This window comes from Thunnus maccoyii, chromosome 21 (assembly GCF_910596095.1).
Source record: "Thunnus maccoyii chromosome 21, fThuMac1.1, whole genome shotgun sequence".
Taxonomy (NCBI): Eukaryota; Metazoa; Chordata; class Actinopteri; order Scombriformes; family Scombridae; genus Thunnus; species Thunnus maccoyii.
Window position 1 is genome coordinate 75,997 of NC_056553.1, and position 22,533 is coordinate 98,529.

The following is a 22,533-nucleotide window of genomic DNA, read 5'->3' on the forward strand; positions in this document are numbered from 1 at the left end:
AAACAAACAAAAAAAGGTATTCTGCTGTATGGAATTACATCATCAAAAATACTTTATAACATAACTCAGCTTTCTTTACTGGTTGTTTTCTTGGTGTGGAGGATGGCCTGTTATGTACTATATCTGACATTAACTCTCCGGTAGAGGGAGTGGTGGGAATTGCTCAGCAGTTATTAAAAACTGAGCATAAGTCAAATGTGTGAGCCTAAAAGAATTTATGTCCAAGTGGTCAGTTTTTTTCTAAGGAACGAAGCCTTTTCTCTTCCTCCCTAACCCTAACCCTTCCACACAGCATCGTGGCGCGAGGAGTGCAAACAGGATGATAATAGATCTGTAGGATCCATCCTTTCTTCTTGGACCAAGACGATCTTTCTTGAGTTTCTCAATTTGTTTAGAAGTTGCATCTGTTGTCATTTCAATCACTGAAATCTTGTGGAACGTCTCGTCATGTTTGTTGGAAAGTTACGGGATTGCTGTGTTGAAAGTTCCACTATATGTTGCTGAGACAAACTGCTGAGACAAGCCTACTTCAAACTATTTTATTTAATTTAAATTGGTGACAAATTTACATAGCTTAATGTCTTGCACCATTTCTGAGGAATTTACACAGTTTGTGCAACATGTACTGAACTAGATCTGAACATTCAAGGATGACTAAAACAATCACAAACAAACATCACAAAACTGAGGTAACCACCAGATGTTCTGAGGCAATAAAGAAGCTGAGTCTCTGCAAATAGCAGACATCCCTTGATTTCAATCTCAAATGTGAATAAGAAGAAGCTCAAAAGTTCCACTTACTCTGATGTAAGTGACAGATAAAGACAAGCTCACTTTTTTGTGTAAAGCCCTATAAAACTGGGCGAGTGCCCTCAACTGTCAGAGTGGGCCTCCTCCAGAGATGACCTGTTAGGAGGCTCTTGGAGTACTTTCAAACCTCCAACACCTATTGCAACAATATACTTTGTTGTGACCCCAGCTGTTAGGAATTCCTGACTAAATAGGCCTGTTGGTAGTGGTCCAATGACAGCTGCTGATTATAGAGGCCAGACTGAATTTGGTTCCCTAAGCAAGGCTAGGATAGTCATCCATCTGTAGATTTTGGGAACTACGTTCATTAACTCAGTCAGAGGTCGAGGACAGCTGTCTGTCGGCACCTTGTCCGCAGAGGACATTGGTTATCTGTAGGCAGAAACCATTTCAGCTGGCAGGATGTCTGAGCCGCCATCACTACTGTCACCGTTACATTCATGCTTCCTCTTTTTGGTGGCAGGTTTCAAGAGGGAGTTGGTGGGTCGATGTCGACTGTGCCATCTGGGTTAACTTCATTAATGACTATCTTTTCTGTACCTGGCACATTCAGATCCATGGTCTCAGTGTCAAGTTTCAGTATCACTCATGTTAGCATTAGCATCTGTTGGTTGTTGTTTTTTGCCTCCGCTGGCATCTGCAGCCATTTTAGCTAGTTTTGATTCAAACTTTTACAGTCTTGAGAACTATGCCTGGTACTAATTTTAAAGTCACTTTGTCATTTATCAGTTGAAAATCAGGTTATCATCACAAAGCACTGCACCTTAATAGTTCTCAGCAATAATTCTGTCTCAGCCAATAAATCATCACCACATCGTCATTCATTTAGACACTCCAAGTAACTTTAAACATCAACAGAAAGATGAGTCATCAATATCAATATCAATAATTTTATTTGACTTAACTGGGTAAAGACACATTTTGTGTTTGAAGTTATAAATAAAGGGGGAGTGGTCAGTCAGTAACCTGACACCGGGGGGAGGGGTCAGTCAGCAACTTGACACCAGGGGGAGTGGTCAGTCTGTAATGACACTGGGGGGAGGGGTCAGTCAGTAACCTGACACCGGGGGAGTGGTCAGTCAGCAACTTGAGACCAGGGGGAGTGGTCAGTCAGCAACTTGACACCAGGGGGAGTGGTCAGTCAGCAACCTGACACCAGGGGGAGTGGTCAGTCAGCAACTTGAGACCAGGGGGAGTGGTCAGTCAGCAACTTGAGACCAGGGGGAGTGGTCAGTCAGCAACTTGACACCAGGGGGAGTGGTCAGTCAGTAACCTGACACCAGGGGGAGTGGTCAGTCAGCAACTTGACACCAGGGGGAGTGGTCAGTCAGTAACCTGACACCAGGGGGAGTGGTCAGTCAGTAACCTGACACCGGGGGGAGTGGTCAGTCTGTAATGACACTGGGGGGAGTGGTCAGTCAGTAACCTGACACCGGGGGAGTGGTCAGTCTGTAATGACACCGGGGGAGTGGTCAGTCAGTAACCTGACACCAGGGGGAGTGGTCAGTCTGTAATGACACCAGGGGGAGTGGTCAGTCAACAACCTGACACCAGGGGGAGTGGTCAGTCAGTAACCTGACACCAGGGGGAGTGGTCAGTCTGTAATGACACCGGGGGAGTGGTCAGTCAGTAACCTGACACCAGGGGGAGTGGTCAGTCTGTAATGACACCAGGGGGAGTGGTCAGTCAACAACCTGACACCAGGGGGAGTGGTCAGTCAGTAACCTGACACCAGGGGGAGTGGTCAGTCTGTAATGACACCGGGGGGAGTGGTCAGTCAGTAACCTGACACCGGGGGGAGTGGTCAGTCAGTAACCTGACACCAGGGGGAGTGGTCAGTCAGTAACCTGACACCAGGGGGAGTGGTCAGTCAGTCAGGAAGCACAATCACAGATCTTGTTCATAAATAAATAAATAAAAACACAGAAATCAATAAATATGTTAACAGAAGAGTAAAATAATTCATAACAAGGGTTTTCATGGCGAGATGAGAGAATGGCACATTACTATTGCATTATGGGTAAATACAGAGCTTAATTTTAGCTGCTATACAGTGAGTGGTTACAGTGCTAGCAATCATGCTATTTTACACTTCAGACAGGAAACAGTGTGCACCAGACTGTCAGAATAAAGGTCCCTTTTAGCTACTAGTAACCTGACCTCAACAGGTGAGACATGTAACAGTCAGGTGACCTCACCAGGTGAGACAGGTAACAGTCAGGTGACCTCACCAGGTGACCAATGTTTCATGAAGCCGCTGTCTCCTGTCACATGATCAGGAGTAAACATACCTGAGTCTACCAGCCAATCAGATGTCTGCAGGTGGGTGAGGGCAGGGCTTGTTTAAGGAGGAAGTGAATGCAGCAGAAGGTCAAGTTTTGGTGTTAATGTGAAGTGAAATTCATCTGAGGGAACGTGTTCATGGTGTCTGAGCAGCGCCTCTGTCTGTCTGTGTCTCACCTGTCTGTATCTCACCTGACTGTCTGTGTCTCACCTGTCTGTGTCTCACCTGTCTGTCTCTGTCTCACCTGTCTGTGTCTCACCTGAACAGGAAGTTTTTTAAAGTGAGTGTCAGAACTCATTGCGTATGTTTGGTTCTACATGAATGTGTTTGCAGTAATCTAACTACAAATGTCAGACAGACAGGTGACACTGCTGCAGACAGACAGGTGGGACTCTTGCTGTGTGTGTGTGTGTGTGTGTGCACGTGTACATGTGTGTGTGTATTTTTTTAATCACTTCCATTAATGTCCACTGAGTGTTGCTGCAAACATTGTCTTTGTTGGCTCTGTAGTCTAGACTACAACTCCCATGATGCAGCAGAGGCTCAGGATTCAGTACTGAAAGAGACACAGAATGAAACAGAATAATAATTATCTACAAATAAAATTTAAATAAATTGAATACAACAAAAGTGAAACTAAATGAAGTAAAATAAAATCCTGTTTCATGGATCATGAGGAGAAGAGTCGTCCTTTGGTGGTGACCAGTTTTTAAGTTTTATTAAAAAACTAAATAAGTGACAGAATAAAGAAAATGATACAGCGTGGTAAAGATCTCTATCTGTGACGGTGGACCAATCAGTGAGCTGAATTTTTCAGGCTAAAACTGTATGTTACCACCAGAGGGAGCTAGGCTAAGCTAGCCGTGATCATGCTAATTAGAATGTTAGCGTAGCGTAGCATGTTAAGTCACCACTGTCCCCTGAAGTGAAGATATAATTTGATTTCTTTCTTAAAACAACAAGATCCACTCAGGACTTCCTGAACATATTTTTCACATCATGTTGACATTCAGGTGAACACACTTTCACCGTGTACATCCACCTGACAGTATCATCACAGCGCACTGTGCTCCTATTGGTCAGTACCACCCAACATGTCAAACTAACTGACCTTTTTGTCTCTTTTTGTCTGGACATCGTTTTAGTTCCTGACACTACGCTAGACGACATCATTTGGGCTGTAAAATGATGTCACACTTGAGAGGACAGTGGATGATGATGTCAGTACGTTAGCAGGTAAACAGTCTGCAGATCATCTGATGATTCATGAATAATGTTATTGATTCCTTGCTGATCAGCAGAGTTATCAGGAAGGATGTTTATTTCTTTCTGGCAGGTTTTCACTGACCAATCATTGCAGTTCTTTCCTGTCCTCTGTGGTTCCTAATAAACATGTTATCCAATCAGGTTTCTGTCTCTTTCTGTGATCTCCTACCAACCATTTAGAACCTGATATCGCTATTTGCTGAACCACATCTTCCTGACCACAAACATTCATGTAAAACATGCAAACAGAAAGTTATAAATGCTGCCATGCACCAATCAGCCACTACGCAGCCAGCCAATCAGCATCCAGCCTGAGACCCCACCTGTAGGGGATTGGCTTCCCTGGTACCTGTGATGTCACTAATCAATCATATGATCAGGAGAGACCTCGGTTTCTTTATGGACAACAACCCGCGTGACAGACAGCTCAGGATGCTGTCGCCGCGCCTCGCTGAGCGCCGCCGCCAGCGCCTTAAAGAGGGACACAAGGGTCAGTCCAGGTCCAGGCCCTGGTCCTGGTCTGACCAAGGTCCTGGTTCAGGTCTGACCAGGACTGTCCCGAGTCAGTTCAGGACCTGGGTTAGGATCTGTTGTCTCACCTGGTCGTGGTCGATTTCTGCATCTCCAGAAATCACGATTCTCTTCTCAATTCTGGTTTCTGAAATTCCTCCTTTCAGCGTCTGGAGAGAAACGGATCAGATCACATATGTGAGTGTGTGGAGGTTTGTGTTGTTGTTATAATGTAACATTACATTATTGTTGCAAAGAAGTAAAGCATTGAATAGAAATATGTAAAGATGGCATTAGAAATCAATAAATTGTTTTATCTCCAAATAAATGTCTTTGACATGACTCAGGCTAAAATGTGGCCATAACAGATCATTAAATTATATGCATTAATTTACGTTTTCTTAACATGTTAATTTGTGTTTGGTAGATTATTTCTTTGTTGTAACAATGCTTCTTGGCAATAAATCATAAATCTTATACCGTTGGAAAGCCTGTTTATTTCCCTTTTAAATGGAGCCACATTTGTAAGGAACATGCATTTGTGGGATGAGCAGCAGAGCTGAGTATGTGGGTTGCGCCCATGAAAAATTTGCCAAATCTTCTATGTCAATGCCAAACAGCTTATTTTACTGTTGCTATCGACTCTTGTTTTGAGCTTCTGGTACCTCCAGGTGCTGTGAGCTTGGGCCCTGCTACAGTGGTCAGTAGGTGTCTGCTCCAAGAACCGGCATGCCACGTTTGACTGATCTGGATAGGGCCCGTGCGATAGGGCAACTTCAAGCCGGTGTTCCATCAAAACTAAGTTGCGGCATTATTTGGAGTGAGCACTAGTACCATCTCCAAAGTGAAGGCCAAGTTCCATATATATATATATATACCCCATACCGGGGGATGTCAGAGACAGGCCACGAAGTGGGCGTCCCAAGAAGACGACACCCCAAGAGGACCGTTTCCTCACCCTGTCAGCACTGAGGTACCGTAGGCTGTCTTCTACAGATTTGCAGTCAAGGTTTGCAGGACGATATGGCCGACAGCTCTCTGCCCAGACAATCCGGAACAGACTGCACGCAGCCAATCTCCGGTCTCATAGGGCTGCCAGGAGGCCTGCTATGACTGCCCTTCACCATCAGGCCCTTTGCGCTGGTGTCGGCATCACGTGCACTGGAACCTGAACATGTGGAGGAACATTATGTTCAGCGATGAGTCCAGATTCTGCCTACAGCAGTTGGATCGTAGGGTCAAAGTGTGGAGAAGAGGTGGAGAACGCTATGCTGATTGCTGCACCGATAGAGTAACATCTTTTGGTGGAGGCAGTGTGATGGTGTGGGGCGGCATCTCCCTCACTGGAAAAAACAGGCTTGTCATCATTGGAGGCAATCTCAATGCAGAGAGACGTCGAGATGAGATTCTGCAACCAGTGGAAATCCCATATCTCCACAGTCTGGGACCGAACTCTATCCTCCAAGATGACAACGCTCGCCCCCACAGAGCAGGGTTTATCAGAGACTACCTCCAGAGTGGAGAGGATGGAACGGCCTGCCAGCAGTCCTGACCTCAACCCCATTGAACATTTGTTGGATCAGCTTGGGCGTGCTGTTCATGCCAGAGTGACCAACACAACCACGTTGGCTGACTTGCGACAAATGCTGGTTGAAGAATGGGACGCCATCCCACAGCAGTGTGTGACCAGGCTGGTGAGCATGAGGAGGAGGTGCCAGGCTGTTGTGGCTGTGTATGGTTCTTCCACAATCTACTGAGTCTCCTGTTTGTTAAATGAATAAATTGTTAAATTGCCAATATGTCCTGTTTCTTCAAACTTCAATCATCCACCAAACACCAAACAAGAGTCAATGGCAGAATAAGCTGTTTGGCATTGGCAGAGAAGATTTGGAAAATTTTTCATGGGCACAACCCACATACTCAGCTCTGCTGCTCATCCCACAAATGCATGTTCCTTACAAATGTGGCTCCATTTAAAAGGGAAATAAACAGGCTCTCCAACAGTATAAGATTTATTGCCAAGAAGCATTGTTACAACAAAGAAATAATCTACCAAACACAAATTTCCTTATTTTTTGTGCTAAGTTTATATATACATACACACAGCCGTGGCTGAACCCGCCCCTTTCTGATTTTCAAAGCAACAAATTGGGGCGGCTGTGGCTCAGGACGTAGAGTGGGTCTTCCGCTAATCGGATGATTGGTGGTTTGATCCACGGCCCCTCCAGTCCGCATATTGAACTGTCCTTGGGCAACATAGTGAACCCCAGATTGCTCCCAAAGGCTGCGGCATCAGTGTGTGAATGATTAGATCCTCCTGATGAGCAGGTCGGCACCTTCATGGCCACTTCTGCCATCAGTGTATGAATGTGAGTGAATGGGTAAATGTGACATGTGGTGTAAAGCACTTTGAGTGGTTGGAAAACTAGAAAGGCGCCGTACAAATGCAGTCCATTTACATAGAGGGCATGGCCAGCATCAGTTGACCCACCTATCAAAATGTCATGATACCAGTGTTCTAAGATCTGCTTGGTGCCAGTTCTATTGAAGCCTGTGAGAGCTGCATGGAGAAGCACACTAAAACCCAACATATCTACGCCATCTGACCTTTGATGAAGAAATGCCTCTACCAAATGAAAGAACACACTTCAAAGAACACTGACTGATTTTTTAACAAATATGCAGAGTCATTTATTTGGTCTCCAGATAGTATCCAAAGATGATTATAGGCATACTTTACAGGGCTCATGGTGAGTCAAATTAAAACGCTCACCATGGCAAATTTTTTAAAAAAGTTGCAAGTGTCCCTTGACAATATTGAGTTCAGGATAAATAAATATTGTTAACATAATCTGTATTCTTTATTCCTTCTCTCTTCTTTTTATTTCAATCCCAGGCTGCTTTATAATGATTGATTCATTCATCTCTTCATCTACATAACGTAGCATACCTCAAGGATGATTACCTTGATGTGCATGGTGGTGGTTGTGGGTTACCGTGGTGACCGGTGTTACCTTGGTGATGTGTGTAGTGGTGGTTGTGTGTTACCATGGTGACTGATGTTACCTTGGTGATGTGTGTGGTCGTGGTGGTGTTGGAGGTCTCTGCAGTGAAGGTCTGGGAACTTAGCAGCAGCCCTGCAGGAGGATCAGAGTCCACACGGTTCTGAAACACACGTTAACGTCACAACATCAGTCTGAAAATGTTGTTACACTCTGAATATAAGTTAGTTATCTTAACTAACTTAACAGTTAGTTAATCAACAGTTCATATGTTGATTAAATATGACATATGGCATCACAGAAAAGGAATAAATTTGAGGCTTGTTTGTATAACCACAGTTCTCTGAGTAATATAAATAATAATTTTATTTATATAGCACTTTTAAAACTAGGAGCACAAAGTGCTCTCCATAGACAGCATAAAATACAATCACAAATATAGAAAAGAAAAACACAGCACAACAGCAAAATACAATCACACAGTTGAAAGACTGTATAAAAGAAATGCACAAATAAATCATCCAAAAGGTAAAATAAATTAAAATATTTTAAAAAATTTTAAATTAGGTGGTTTTTACACAGAGCTGTATTATGTAAATAAGACTAACTGTCAGACAAGAAGGTGAGTCTATAAAAACGTGTTTTAAGGATTTAAAAGCTGAAACAGTGTCACAGACCGAATACTAATTGAGAGACTGTTCCAAAGCTGAGAAACCAGTACAGCAACAGTGTGATCACCCTGGACTCTGGAACAGCTAACAGGCTGAACCAGCAGATCTAAGAGTTTTTTCAAGAGTTCACCAATGTACTCTGGTGCCATGTAAAGCCTCGTAAGTCATGAGTAGGATTGTAGAAAGGATTAAAAGAAGTTGGTAACCAATGCAGAGAGGCTAAGACTGGGGTGATGTGAGAAGAGCGTTTGGCTGCAGAGGTCTTTACAGTCTGAAGTTGAGCTGCAGTTTGGACACTGAGGCAGGTAAACAACGCGGTACAATATTCCAGGCCTAAGGGCCTGAGAAAATAAAAGCATAAATAATTTTCTTGGTATTGCTAAAAGATAACATTGCTAGGATCTTGGAAATATTCTTGATTTGGTAGAAACATGACTACCAATTTTTTTGTGTCATCCAAAGCTTAGCTCACTGTGGAAGATAACACCCAGGTTCTTAGCAGTGCCCTTAATATTTGTGATAATCAGGCCGAGCAGCGGCTGGACTTGGTTATGGAGGTGCTCACGCTGATGATAAATGCCTGTTACATCTGCCCCTGGAACTGCACCTCAGTAACATGCTGTCTCCCTAGCTGGCAGCCTCTTTCCCTTCGCCAGTTGGCATCATCATCCTGCTCTGCTTCACATACCTGGTTCCTACTTCAACACTCAACCAGATCGTAGACTCTGTTCACACAGTCAATCACGCCTCCAGCCTAACTTGTTACTGGTGTGTCAGTATCCAGCATTTGCCTAATTCTTGTTTCTCTCTGCCAGTAGAAAACCTGAGCCTGACTCTAGCCCCTGTCTCCAGTCCTCCTGCCTCACCTGCCTCCCGCAGCTCAGCACACTCCCTGCTCCCTGGATACCACTCTGCCTGGCTCCCCTCAGCATTTCCCCTGCCTTGCTTGGTCCAGCTTACACCCAATTCTCAGACCCTGGGTTCCAGCTACCTGCCCAAACCTGTGCCCCAGTCTCCCAACTACCAACCCAACAATAAACTATCTTTCAAATCTACTCACTGTATCCTGCCTCGGTGTCGGCAATTGGGTTCATTAGCCTAGCCTTAACAGTGCCTCTGTTTTGTCAGAGTTTAACTGCAAAATGTTTTGTGACATCCAGTCTCACTTCAGCTAAGCAGCTCTATAGTGGGGCCAGCTTGTTGCATTCAGAGGGTTTAATGGAGAAACTGTACGGCGTCTGCATAACAGTGAAAGGAGATGTGGTGACAAATGAAATGACCTAATGGTAGCATACTGAGAGAGAACAGAAGTGGTCCAAGAATTGATCCTTGAGGTGCCACATTATTTAGATGAAAAGATGAATGAATCAATTGAGCCATAAAATTCTTCATTTGACCAAGAAGGAGAAGCACTGCAGGGCCGAGCCAGAAACCCAATCAATCCTTAAGTCTATTAATTAGCATAGTGGGCTTGATGGTGCAAATTCCAGAGCCACTTCAAAACTTGAGAAGTTGTTGACAGTAATGGAGTAAACAACAGCAAAGCCTCCACCAGCTGAAACACTCATAGTTCACTCAACTGACAACCTTCACTCAAATTTCTGTCAAAAATAAAAAATCCAAATTAGAATAAGTGATAAAATCATTTAAGATAAAAGTCTTGTTGGTCAGTGGCCTTATGTTAAACAAGGCAAGCTTAACATTAAAGTATTGTAATTAATCGGTCATGGGTTTAAATTTGGGATATTTAATGTTTTGGTGGTTAACAGCCATTGTCTTTCTAATATGCCACTATATGATACAGTCAGTCCACACGGGGGAGCCAGGGAGTCTGAGTGGTTGAGTGTAGGTTGTGGAAGACAGAAGAAGCTGTAATTTGTGGCCAGTATTGTGGTCAGACATGTGAGTGAGGTGAACAGTCACTTGCTGGTGGTGTTAAAAACATATATTATCTGTTAAAATCTGAGCACCCAGGCCGTTGGGGTGAAGACCATCCCCCCTAGAGAATGATCAGCAGTACCAGAAGAGATAAAAACTATTGATAAAATGTCTAATGGGCAGGCAGACTGCAGCCAGGAGTGGAGACTAGGGGTGCAACGATTATAGATTTTAAAGATTACAGAAAAAGTGGCTTGAGGCTTGACAGGAAACGACCTTGCTGGAATCCGGCATCCTCACTAGAGCAGCATAAGTTAGTCATGGCTGAAGTCCACCGACAGGAGGACTGGAGTAGGTATGCCAAGGCAATCTAAACAGGGCCTGTGGATGAGATGGGAGAGTGTGGAAAAATGGAAGATCAGCTGGATGGACATGTGAGAGATGGAATTGCCTTTGTTCAGGAAGGGTAACAAAGGCAACAGAAGATTCCACCAAGGACCAGGTTTGGACATGTGGAATCAGCCCGGGACTGGCAGATGCTGGTGGACATGGGCCCACAGCTTACGGTTCTATTAGAGACAGCCATCACCAACTTGAGGCCTGATCTGGTCCTGTGGTCCAACTCTCAGCTCATGATGTACTTTGTGGAGCTCACAGTCCCTTGGGAGGATGCTATGCAGGAAGCCTTCAAAAGAAAGAAACTGATATACAGAGCTTGCAGCGGAGGCAGAACAGCAGGGCTGGACAGCAAAGATCTGCCCAGTAGAAGTTGGATGTTGGGGCTTTGCAGCAACATCAACTGTAAGACTGATGAGGGACCTATGAGGGAGCAGCTCTATGCCAGGACATCAAGGAAACATCAGGGGTGGCAGAGCAGAGTAACCAGTGGCTGAAGATGAAAGACCCCAGCTGGTCTCCCAAATAAGCTGGCTTGGCAGATGCAGAGGGGGTGGTTCTGGGACACCAGAACACACGGCTGAGCCTACTGGAGACATTGTGGGCCCAGTCAGCCAAATGTTAATGAAAGTAGAATCCCACTTGACAACCCCAATGACGTGTCTGCCCAGCCTTTCTCGACATCAGAGTAAGTAGGTCAGAGCTCTCCATCACCACCGGGAGCACAGGAGTTTAAGAGGTAGCACTTTGGATTTTAACATCACGCCCTGTGTATTTGAAAACATTTGATGGTACAGTTATAGTCTGAGGAAAAAACACAGTTTTACAATTATTATACATTAATTTATTTCACAACACTCAGGATATATAAAATCATATGAGCATTCTTTAATTTTATTTTTTCCTTTCTTTGTTGGTTGTTATTTTTAACAGTTGCTGCCTTTCTAAACAAAAATAATAAAGCAACAAAATAATACAGTACAAAATAATGAATAAAATAAAAGTCTATATATCTCATTGGAATTAAATATAAGCTACCACGGTAAACATCCATGTCAGTATTTCCCTTTTGAAGAAAATAAATAGATTCAAAGGCTGCAGGACCTCTATCTGCATCAGAGCCCTTTTCATAAATTACACAATTACTTACAGTCCTTTCAGTTCATATAATAGGGCAGAAATGTGAGCATGTTCATATTTTTAGTGTTCAGTCTTGACCACTGAGAAGACAAGATATAGTCACGTGTACTAATCACCCTTTCCAAAGGCACAGTTGTAGCTGGGATACATTTATTCGACATGTGCCCCCCACCAAGCCAGTGGGCATCAGCACTGATTGCAGGACCCTCAGAATCAAGTTTTTTGGGGTTGATGGCATTGCACTTCCTGTTGTTGCTTCCTGTTCTTCCTTGCAGTGGTGATTTGCTGTGACAATCCAGATAGAAATGAAAGATTAACTTTATTGATCCACTAGGGGAAAATATTTCTAATGTAGGTAATTTAACAAACTTTCATCCATGCCTAATTTTTAAATTAATTTTTAATAATCTATTTTAAATAATTAATATAATTTTACATGTGACCTGAAAAAATCCTATATGTTATTGTTTTTTTGTTTTTGTTGTTTGTTAACAGTTTTAGTAAAAATAAAACATCTCTTGTATGCAGGTTTTATTAATCACTGAAATGCCATTAATTAGATCCTATGATATAGTTCTGGACGTTTACAAGTTACTAATTTTGACTTAGTCTTTTAGCATATTTAGCTACCATATCGAGCATTTACTAAACACAGATGGGAGGAAGCAACAGGATGTAAAGGGCTGCACTGAAGCCTTTGGAGGGAGTACATGCTGTTTTGGTGGGCGTAAATTTATAAATGGTGTAATGCTCCTTTTCCTGCTTTGCTGCCATTGGTTTACATTGCAACTGAAAGCCCAACTCTAAAGTCACCACTACTTTGTTGATAATAAGTGACACTTTTATATTTAATTTACTACCAACTCAGTGTTTCATTAAGTAACTTGCCACTAAAGTAATTATTTCTTTAACTCTTTTATTACTTAGTTTATTTTCTTCACTTGGGTGTGAAAAGCTGGATGATGATCTCGGAGTTGCAATAAATTTGAGGTGTTGCTTTAGCTGCAACTTTTTTTTGGCAAGTTTTGTAGATTGGATATTTGTCGTCCTGAAAACACCCCTGGTCATTCTAAATCCAAAATGCTCCCTGACTGACGACTTAAGGCATTTTTTGGTGGAAACAAAGCTTCAAAGCTTGGTCCCTCGGCCATTGTTTAACTAATGTAGTGAAGCCCCCCTCAGACATAAATATTGCTCTTGTGACAGCATGTGCCATGTGGCATTTTAAGCTGGTGCACCACTGATGTAACACCTGCAGTCTGCAGGTTGCGACAGCAACTGTCTATGTTTTTTACTTTTCCTAACTGTGCAACCGCTGTTCATAGAAAAATAATTTACCATAATGTCCCTCTTTTGAGAGTGAGAACAGAAATACTCTGCGTAGCTGCGCCTTTACAGTTACAAAACCATCACTTTTGAAGCACAGCTAATAGTGAAATCGGTTAATCGCTGCATCTCTACTATTAAGATGGATGAAGTCGTCTTTTAGTATTTTGGACATCTGGTTTGGGACATCACTGCAACCGATATGGATGATTACATTTGGAGTAAGAGGGTGCCTATCAGGGACACTCGGGATCCACTCCACAGTAGGGCTGTGCGAGTAATCGAATTTTATTTTCGGTTACGATTTTGGCTTCCAATGATTATGAAAACAAGATAATCAAGATAAAACGATTATATTTTACTATTGTCTTTTTGTAATGATGCTCTCATTTTGTCTCGTGCTGCAAATTTAGCACAGCCCTTTCCTTTACAGCGGTCCCTAAACCTATTGGCAACGCTACTGCGGCAAAGAGGCGAGCAGCTTTCAATGGGGTGAAATCCTCTTTAGGTGAGGAATACAGTTCCACATGATCTACCTTGCCAGACTGGATCATGTCTTTGAGACCCTGGAACAAGCCGAGCTGTTCTACCAACATAACTCATGAAAGAATAGACTAAGCAAGCAATTAGGCCACTGATACACTTGACTTTATACACTTTCAGGGGTCTTTATTTTATTTGTCTTTGCTGGACTTGTTACACATAAGACACAACTATAATGTTTCAACAAACTTTAGAATTTGAGTACCCCTATTTTGCCTTCAGTTGAATGTGAACAGTAAGTTAAGTCATGCGCTGTTTGGATTACATGTCATACAAGATGTTGGTTTATTGTTCTTGTGTTAACGGGTGGTTGAGTGTGTGTGTGCATGTAAACAGGGTTAGTAGTAGGGCAGCTCATAGCGGAGCTCTGCTTGCTTTGTCCCGCAGACAGTGAGTGAACGGACGGCGGTCTGCAATGCACGTTGTCTGAACTGTTACTTGACAAACCAACCTCGCGGTGACACAATGCACAGCAGTCCCACGTGGGACAACACAAATCAAAGTGGTGAACACAATTAAACAAATAGCAAAACATTGATGCTCCTCAGAGCTTAGCAGAACAAAGGACTCACACCACAGCAACAGCAATAAAGCTTAATAAGCAATAATGCTAACAAACACACAATACAACACTGTCTCTGCCCAGCCTCTTACTTGGGTCGCTTCAATAAGCGATTAGATGTGTGTTAGTTCGTCAGTGGGGTCCAGCACGGGTCCTCCAATGTGTGGTCCCGGTAGTGCCATCCTCGTTTCCTCAAGGGTCAGTGGTGTATGGTTTCCCAATGGGCAGTAAGGAAACAGAAGAACTGACTTGGTCAGAAGGCAGCGGGGCATAGAAGTTATCCACGTCTCGGTGAAGAAATCCTTTTCTTCCTTCTGCAGGCGAAGGGGAGAGCGCTGGGTTGCAGTAACGGTCTCTTTTCGGATCTGGTGAGTGCTCGGTTGAACACGAAGAAGTCTTGGCTCATCCAATGAGGGGTGGTTTTCAAATTTGGCAAGGGAAAGTACATGTTCACGGGATTACCTCCTTTGGTAAACTGGCTCACGTCCTGCAGGACGGTTACATGGAAAGCCAATGGGTGTCGGTGTGCAGCCGGTACTTAAAGCTGCGGTGATGTCACAGCTGCGTCGCTGTGACTCCCTCTGGTGCGAACTGCCGGGAAGGCTGGGAGATGGAGTCTGTGAGAGCAGCCTTTTGGCGCAGACTGGCATTCCTTTGTTTCAGGGGTTGAAGGACAAAGGCGGCCTCATGGTCAGACTTCAGAGTTTACAAGTAGGCCTGCCTTTGTCCGACCACATGGTTGAGGCCCAACAGCGTATATTCTGGACCACCAGGAGGCAAAATCCACTACATAGTAAATCAGTTTTGTGTAATTCAAGCCTGCAACTCATATTGTTCTGTTATGGCAAGCTGAAGAAACAATTTACTGATTGGTTTTGAGTTAAATGCTTGTCAAAAATTTGTTTGTGTTTTTGTGGGAATGTGTTGATTATTGCTATGAACTGGGATGTTTTTCATGTTTTTTATCCAATGTTAATATCCTCTGGATGCTACCAAGATACTCCCTTCATTTCTACTCTTATCATTAATATTTCTCTACTTTAGATGTGATCAATGGTTAATCCAAATATATCCCAGGGAAGAACAGATGGGTCTTCTATCATACTGGTGAGTTGGAATGTCTGTGGACTGGGAGGCCCAGTAAAGCAATCCAGACCTTAAGGGTCCTAACACTGACATTGCTTTCCTTCAAGAGACCCATTTGTGTATAAGTGATCATATCAGAATGCGTAAACCTTGAATTGGGAAAATATTCAGCTTTTGGTAGCAGATCCAGGGGTGCTGCTATGTTGATATACAAAGGTATCCAGTTCTCCCCTGCACAGATTATATCTGACCCCAGGGGGTGCTATGTCATAGTAAGTGGGACTTTATATCAGACTTCAGTTGTATTGATCAATGTTTATGCCCTTTAACGGGACAACCTAAATCGTTTTTCTAGTATTTTAAATCTGGATACCCATCATCTGATTTTAGGGGGGGATCTGAATTTGATAGACCCTTAACTTGATCACTTGCACCCTAAAACACTTACACCCTCTACCATGTTGAAGACACCCTTATCAGTTAGTGAGGCTGCATAGATCGCTGCCACTTTCTTCACCAGGTCACAAAAGAATGTTCCAATTTTTCTGAGGTGCACCAAGCTTATTCTAGTACTGACTATTTTTTGTAGACAGCTTATTCTAGTACTGACTATTTTTTGTAGACAGGCCCCTTCTCTCTGCTGTGAAATCTACTGAATATTCTGCTATTATTATTTCCAGTCACGTGTGTGCCACACATTTTAGATTTAGTACTCTCAATTAACACCAAGAGACAATAGAGGCTCAATATAGGGTTACTAGCTAATGATAAGTTCTGCAATTTAAAAAAAAAAAGTGTGTTTTCCTTGAGATTAACAGAACTGAGTCAACTTTTTCCTCTCTGCTATGGGAAACTTTAAAAGCTGTAATATGGGGGGAGATTATCTCGTATACCTCACATTTGGCCAGGAAATTTAAACAAAAACCGCAAGAGATGATCCAGACCACTGGCTGGCTGCCGAGTGGGTCAAGAAGTCTGGATGTGGACCGGTTTTGTCTAAGGCCGTGAGGTAAACCCACTCACTCAACCCATTCTGACGATGCCCACATCTCCTGGAGCAGTTATATACACAGCGCTGTGCTCTGGAGGCTACATACTTAGCAGCAGCTGGTATGAAATATTCCTCGGAGTCCTGCCCGTAACGTCACCGTTAGAAAATACGGGTCAACTGGATTTTAAAATTCAAGCAGGCAGAAATGTGCTAATTTTGAGAAGAAAATGTAGATTTTACACACATGTATTGTTGGAATAATAATTAACATTATATGCCAAAATAGACCTATGTGTGTGTAGTTACTGTTTAAACACACAGTGGAAGTATAATGACTGTCCTCACCCCTGGAGTTTCATATGTCAGAGTCTTCCTCATCACCGGAACCTCCTGAAACACACACACACACATTTATAAATTAAAAAACATTTCCAGCAGCAAACATTTCGTCAGAGGGCGATGCCTCCGCTTTCAAATGTAGATCAGAACACTCTGTTAGTTACCCCCCTGTTTTCACAAGTTACCCCACAGGTTTCACTGGGACAGGTTTCACTGGGACAGGTTTCACTGGGACAGATTTCACTGGGATAGATTTCACTGGGACAGATTTCACTGGGATAGATTTCACTGGGACAGATTTCACTGGGATAGATTTCACTGGGATAGATTTCACTGGGACAGGTTTCACTGGGGCAGGTTTCACTGGGGCAGATTTCACTGGGACAGGTTTCACTGGGGCAGGTTTCACTGGGGCAGATTTCACTGGGACAGGTTTCACTGGGATAGATTTCACTGGGACAGATTTCACTGGGATAGATTTCACTGGGATAGATTTCACTGGGACAGGTTTCACTGGGGCAGGTTTCACTGGGACAGGTTTCACTGGGACAGGTTTCACTGGGGCAGATTTCACTGGGACAGGTTTCACTGGGGCAGGTTTCACTGGGGCATGTTTCACTGGGGCAGATTTCACTGGGACAGGTTTCACTGGGACAGGTTTCACTGGGACTGATTTCACTGGGGCAGATTTCACTGGGACAGGTTTCACTGGGACAGATTTCACTGGGACAGGTTTCACTGGGACAGATTTCACTGGGGCAGGTTTCACTGGGGCAGGTTTCTCTGGGACAGGTTTCTCTGGGACAGGTTTCACTGGTGCAGGTGTATCTGGGGCAGGTGGAGCTGGGTCTCAGGTGTATCTGGGGCAGGTGTAGCTGGGTCTCAGGTGTATCTGGGGCAGGTGGAGCTGGGTCTCAGGTGTATCTGGGGCAGGTGTAGCTGGGTCTCAGGTGTTACCTCCTGTGGAGTTTTGGAATCATCTTCATCCTCATCGTCCTCATCGTCTTCATCATCATGGTAATGTGGAAACAGTGTCCTGATTTGTTGGGGGCTGTCATTAACCTCCTGCTCACCATTAGCACTCATGCCATCCTCGTTAGCATCATTAGCCTGTCTCACTGCGGCCTGCAGGGCCTCGTCCACTGCCACCTGTGCTAACACACTGATAGCATCCTCGCTAGCCTGGCTGCTAACCTCGTCCTCACTGACATCATTGTCACTGACCTCGTGTTTAGCCTGGTTTCCGTCATTAGCATTATTACTGTCATCATCGCTGGCCCATTCCTCTGTGATATCATCAGCATGTGCCATGCAGACCCCTGGTGGAGGAGGCGGGGGGTTACTAGGGGGTGGGCCTACAAGATTTCCTGTTGCTACCTGAGGCTGATCTGCCACTGGCTGGTCCTGGTCATGTGACTCAGTCATCAGGAAGACCGTCTCCACCTTCTCCGAAGTCTGAAACGGGAAATAAAGAAAAATATCAATCAGTTGTACAGGTGTGAAGGGGCGGGGATTCAGGCCACTGATCAATCAGGCATTCATAGCTGCTGATGATCTGTTTGCTCCTTCAAAATGAGCTTCAAATAGCTGTTATCATAGATATCCTGTCAGTAGATGATATAAAGGTTTAAAAAGTTCGCAAATATCTGGGAATCACAATAACTAAATCTCCAGATGAATGAATCTCTCAAAATTTTTATCAAAAGTTGAAAAGTCAAAATCCATTTTTAACTGAAAGTTACAAAGAGATGTTTCTGTTTTGGGTCACGTTTTACCTTCTAAGGCGGTTTATCAGATTTATCCTAATATGCTGATCGGAAAACGTGTGCAGCTGTTGACTCACTCTTCAAATTCATTTGGAAACATAAGACATGTCAGTAAAGAGAATGCAAGTAGTAAAAAGTAATAGTAAAGTAGTGAAGAGGAGAACACTTATTAGACAATATTCAGAGGGTGGTTTTGATGTTTAAGATTTTAAAAACTATCAAAAGTATATTTAAGACTAATTGGTTAAAACATTGTTTAGTTCATAATAATTTCTCTTGGTTCTTTATTCCCAACTTTGTAACTGATCAATGTTGTGTCTAACCAAGTCTCGCTCAAGGAGAAGTCTCGTTCTGAAATCTCATGAGAGTTGAGTTGAGCAGACTCCAAATAGACCAACACCCATCTATGCCATGTTGCCCGCCCCCCGAGCCGGCGCCTATTTGGACTTTTTGCCTGCTGAGTCGCTGATGGCGGCTGTTCCCCGCCCTCACATATAAGCCTATGTGTGATTGATGTAATTTTTGACCTGTCACACACTGTGATGCTTAAGTGATCACAGCCAATGCTGCTGTGTCACAGCGTCGCACGTGACTCGAGTGTTTGGTTTTTTTTGGTGGTGGCCAAATGAGAGCTTGTTTTCCACTATTGATCAAAACAAGCAACAGTTTATTGATTCTTTTGTTTGAAAAGGAGCCGACAGGAACTTTGGATTATGATGAAGTTATTTCAAGACCAAGCCTCACGTCTTGCACTGTGACACATGTAAGTCACACTAATGTGCTGTTTAAATTGTGTTTTTTGATGGTTGCAATAATTTTTGAAATGGGACCTGCTGGTGCAGCCTGTTGTGTTCTGAGAGGTTTTGAATTTAATGATAGCTTATGAATGAAGCTAAACTTAGTTAATCTCACAATTAACTGTATTGTTGGATACACAACGCTTACTTAATTATGTTAGTGACATGCTGTCAGTTTGTTTTTGCCATGTAGTGGCATTGTGCAAATAGCTTATAGTCTTGTGTGTTTACCTTTGCTATTAGAAACTCTGATGTGATGTAGTTGATGTTCAATGCTGCAGATGTTCAGTGAGTAAGTGAAACCATTGCAGTCGCCACAACTCCAGCTTTGACACTGCTGTTATTGGGGAAATTGCTGCAGCAATAAATGAAGAAATAATGTTGCAGCTCGCCTCCACCACCTCATTTCTTGAAACTATCACATGTTGCTAAGCAACAGTAAACAAAACCAGTAGCCTGCTATGGATACAATGTATAGTAGGCAAATACTCTGAATAATGTTTTAATGAGATCTTAAAATAAGAGTAAAGAACTGTTATGGTTCATCTACAGATGACTTTGGTTCTTACACACATTATATTACACAGACACACCTGAATTAATAGTTCTGGCTACGCTACTGGGTCAGAGGTCACAAGCAGACAGACGGGTAGACAGACAGACAGAGACAGGTAGACAGACAGGTAGATAGGCACCTTCAGTAGGTTGTGTTCTCTGAAGGTTTTTTGTTCTCCAGCAGACTTCAGCAGAGCGTTCAACTCAGGAGACATTTCATCAAATGTAGGCTGAGGCTGCAAACACACACACACACACACACACACACACACACACACACACACACACACACAGACACACACACACACACACAGGGTTAAAGACACAGGTAAACCATCAGACTTTTGAGTTTCCGGTTTCTCTGATCTACTTGAGAGATTAAAGTTATGATGTAAAAATAAAGATTCAGCTATATTCTCCAAGTAGAAACGACAGAGACATACAGGAGCGTGGTCATTGTAGAGATTATTAGCATAGATTGGTAAGTAATTAGTCTGTAATTAGTGTTTGTTGTTGAGAGCTACAGTAACTGTCACTTAAAGTGTTCATTTTCTGCTTGCAGTGATGTTCAGTTCAGTTCATTTACTTCCTGTTCTGATGTCGGATGTTAAACAAGGTCAAAGTTCAGAAACTTGAGGTGAATGTATGTAGAAATGCTGCCTGCAAGTCAAAAGTCAGGGCTTCAACCTGCTCTGAACGTGACAACGTCATCATGTCACATGTCCATAAACATGCGTCTGTTCTATAATCTTTGTTGCTTAGGTTGTTGGAGGCGGGGCCTTAAAGAGACAGGAGCTGTTTCAGACAGGCTGAACTGAGGGGCTGCATGAAGGACCAGTAGAAGATAAATAAGGTGTTTTTACTGTAGACCTGGGAATGTGCAGAATATGTGTATGTTACGCCCCACCCTTAGTAGGCTCTATGGGGCGAACAACAATCCACCCTTTTCCCAATTCAAAACTCTTTTAACAAACAAACACCTTTTATAACACTCAAACCATGGGATTTATTAATGAACAACATATAAAGCAACCACAACACTAAATAAATGCTATAAGCAAACAAAATGCAACCAAAAAACTAAATAACATAAAACCCAGGCTGAGAGGCAAGACCTGCAGTCCACAATCAAAAAGCCTGCCACAGGAACATGGAACATTTAACCTCTTCCTCCCTGGACCAGGTGCATCTCATTGTGGACTGATTGTAGGTAGGTACACTTTGTTTTAATGGTTGTAAGCCTGTTTTTCGCTAGCAAAAATTAGCATTAACTTTATCACAGTTAACCATAGACAGTAAATGCACAGTGCTAACCAAGCGAGCAGCTAGCATTAGGGTCAGCTCCACCCTCTGACCAAATATGGTCACTTCTTATCACTTTTGGCTCCAAAAATCCAAGATGGTGACGGGCAAAATGCCAAACTGAAGGCTTCAAAATGCAAATTCACAAACAGGTGGGTGATGTCATTGTTGCTACGTCCATTATTTCTACAGTCTATGTGCTGGACACACTGAACAGCTCCATGCTGCCTCCTGCAGGACACTGAACATCAAGGATTAGAACGGACAAGGAGCAAGCACAGATAAGCCAGCGTGGCGCGTTCAGCCACACTTCGTGGCTGAACCCTCAGTGTTGTAGGGGGAAGGAGGCAGATGTCTGTCTGTCTGTCTCTAACCCTCCTGTCTCACCTCATCTGACTCCAGGACAGGTGAGAAGATGAGGTGAGAGGACAGGTAAGAGGACAGGTGAGAGGACAGGTGAGAGGACAGGGGGGAAGGTGGCGGGTGTCTGTCTGTCTGTCTCTAACCCTCCTGTCTCACCTCGTCTGGCTCCAGGGGTTCGATCATTGGGGAGTCGTCGACTCGTCGTAGTGGTGAGGAGGCGAGACGTTTCTCCCATTCTGTCGGCCCTCCCACTGCTCCTCCTCCCTCTAAGAAGGAACGTCTGAGAGCACTGATACTGCTCAGAGGTTTCTGCTCCTCCTCAGGACTCCCCAACGTCTCCTGGAGGCAGAGAGGATGTCAGGTGAGAGGACAGGTGAGAGGACAGGTGAGAGGATGCCAGGTGAGAGGACAGGTAAGAGGACAGGTGAGAGGATGCCAGGTGAGAGGACAGGTGAGAGGATGCCAGGTGAGAGGACAGGTAAGAGGATGTCAGGTGAGAGGACAGGTCAGAGGACAGGTGAGAGGATGCCAGGTGAGAGGACAGGTGAGAGGATGCCAGGTGAGAGGACAGGTGAGAGGATGCCAGGTGAGAGGACAGGTAAGAGGATGTCAGGTGAGAGGACAGGGTAGAGGACAGGTGAGAGGATGTCAGGTGAGGACAGGTGAGAAGATGTCAGGTGAGAGGACAGGTGAGAGGAGGGGTGAGAGGACAGGTGAGAGGAGGGGTGAGAGGACAGGTGAGAGGACAGGTGAGAGGACAGGCGAGAGGAGGGGTGAGAGGACAGGTGAGAGGACAGGTGAGAGGATGTCAGGTGAGGACAGGTGAGAGGATATCAGGTGAGAGGACAGGTGAGAGGAGGGGTGAGAGGAGGGGTGAGAGGACAGGTGAGAGGAGGGGTGAACACATCTCACACTCATAGTTAATGAGAATACTAATATCAGTTTT

General features: G+C 43.9%; 1 protein-coding gene across 4 annotated transcripts in view; it reads right to left on the minus strand.

Moving 5' to 3' along the window:
* Positions 1 to 1,684: 1,684 nt before the first annotated feature.
* The window catches only part of epb41l3a (erythrocyte membrane protein band 4.1-like 3a), a 58,743-nt gene continuing 37,894 nt past the window's right edge, over positions 1,685 to 22,533 (minus strand). The window contains exons 19-25 of one of the 4 annotated variants that reach the window (XM_042399688.1): positions 21,744 to 21,926; positions 20,063 to 20,158; positions 18,182 to 18,259; positions 16,811 to 16,855; positions 7,937 to 8,035; positions 4,960 to 5,040; positions 1,685 to 3,650 (exon numbers count right to left, since the gene is read on the minus strand). In XM_042399688.1, coding sequence (XP_042255622.1) covers positions 3,645 to 3,650; positions 4,960 to 5,040; positions 7,937 to 8,035; positions 16,811 to 16,855; positions 18,182 to 18,259; positions 20,063 to 20,158; positions 21,744 to 21,926 — 588 coding nt within the window. In that variant the 3' untranslated portion in view covers positions 1,685 to 3,644. Of the gene's footprint in view, positions 3,651 to 4,118; positions 4,832 to 4,959; positions 5,041 to 7,936; positions 8,036 to 11,775; positions 12,243 to 16,810; positions 16,856 to 18,181; positions 18,260 to 19,642; positions 19,723 to 20,062; positions 20,159 to 21,743; positions 21,927 to 22,533 lie in introns of those variants that run through there. The other 3 variants (XM_042399687.1, XM_042399689.1, XM_042399690.1) reach the window with 3 other exon arrangements.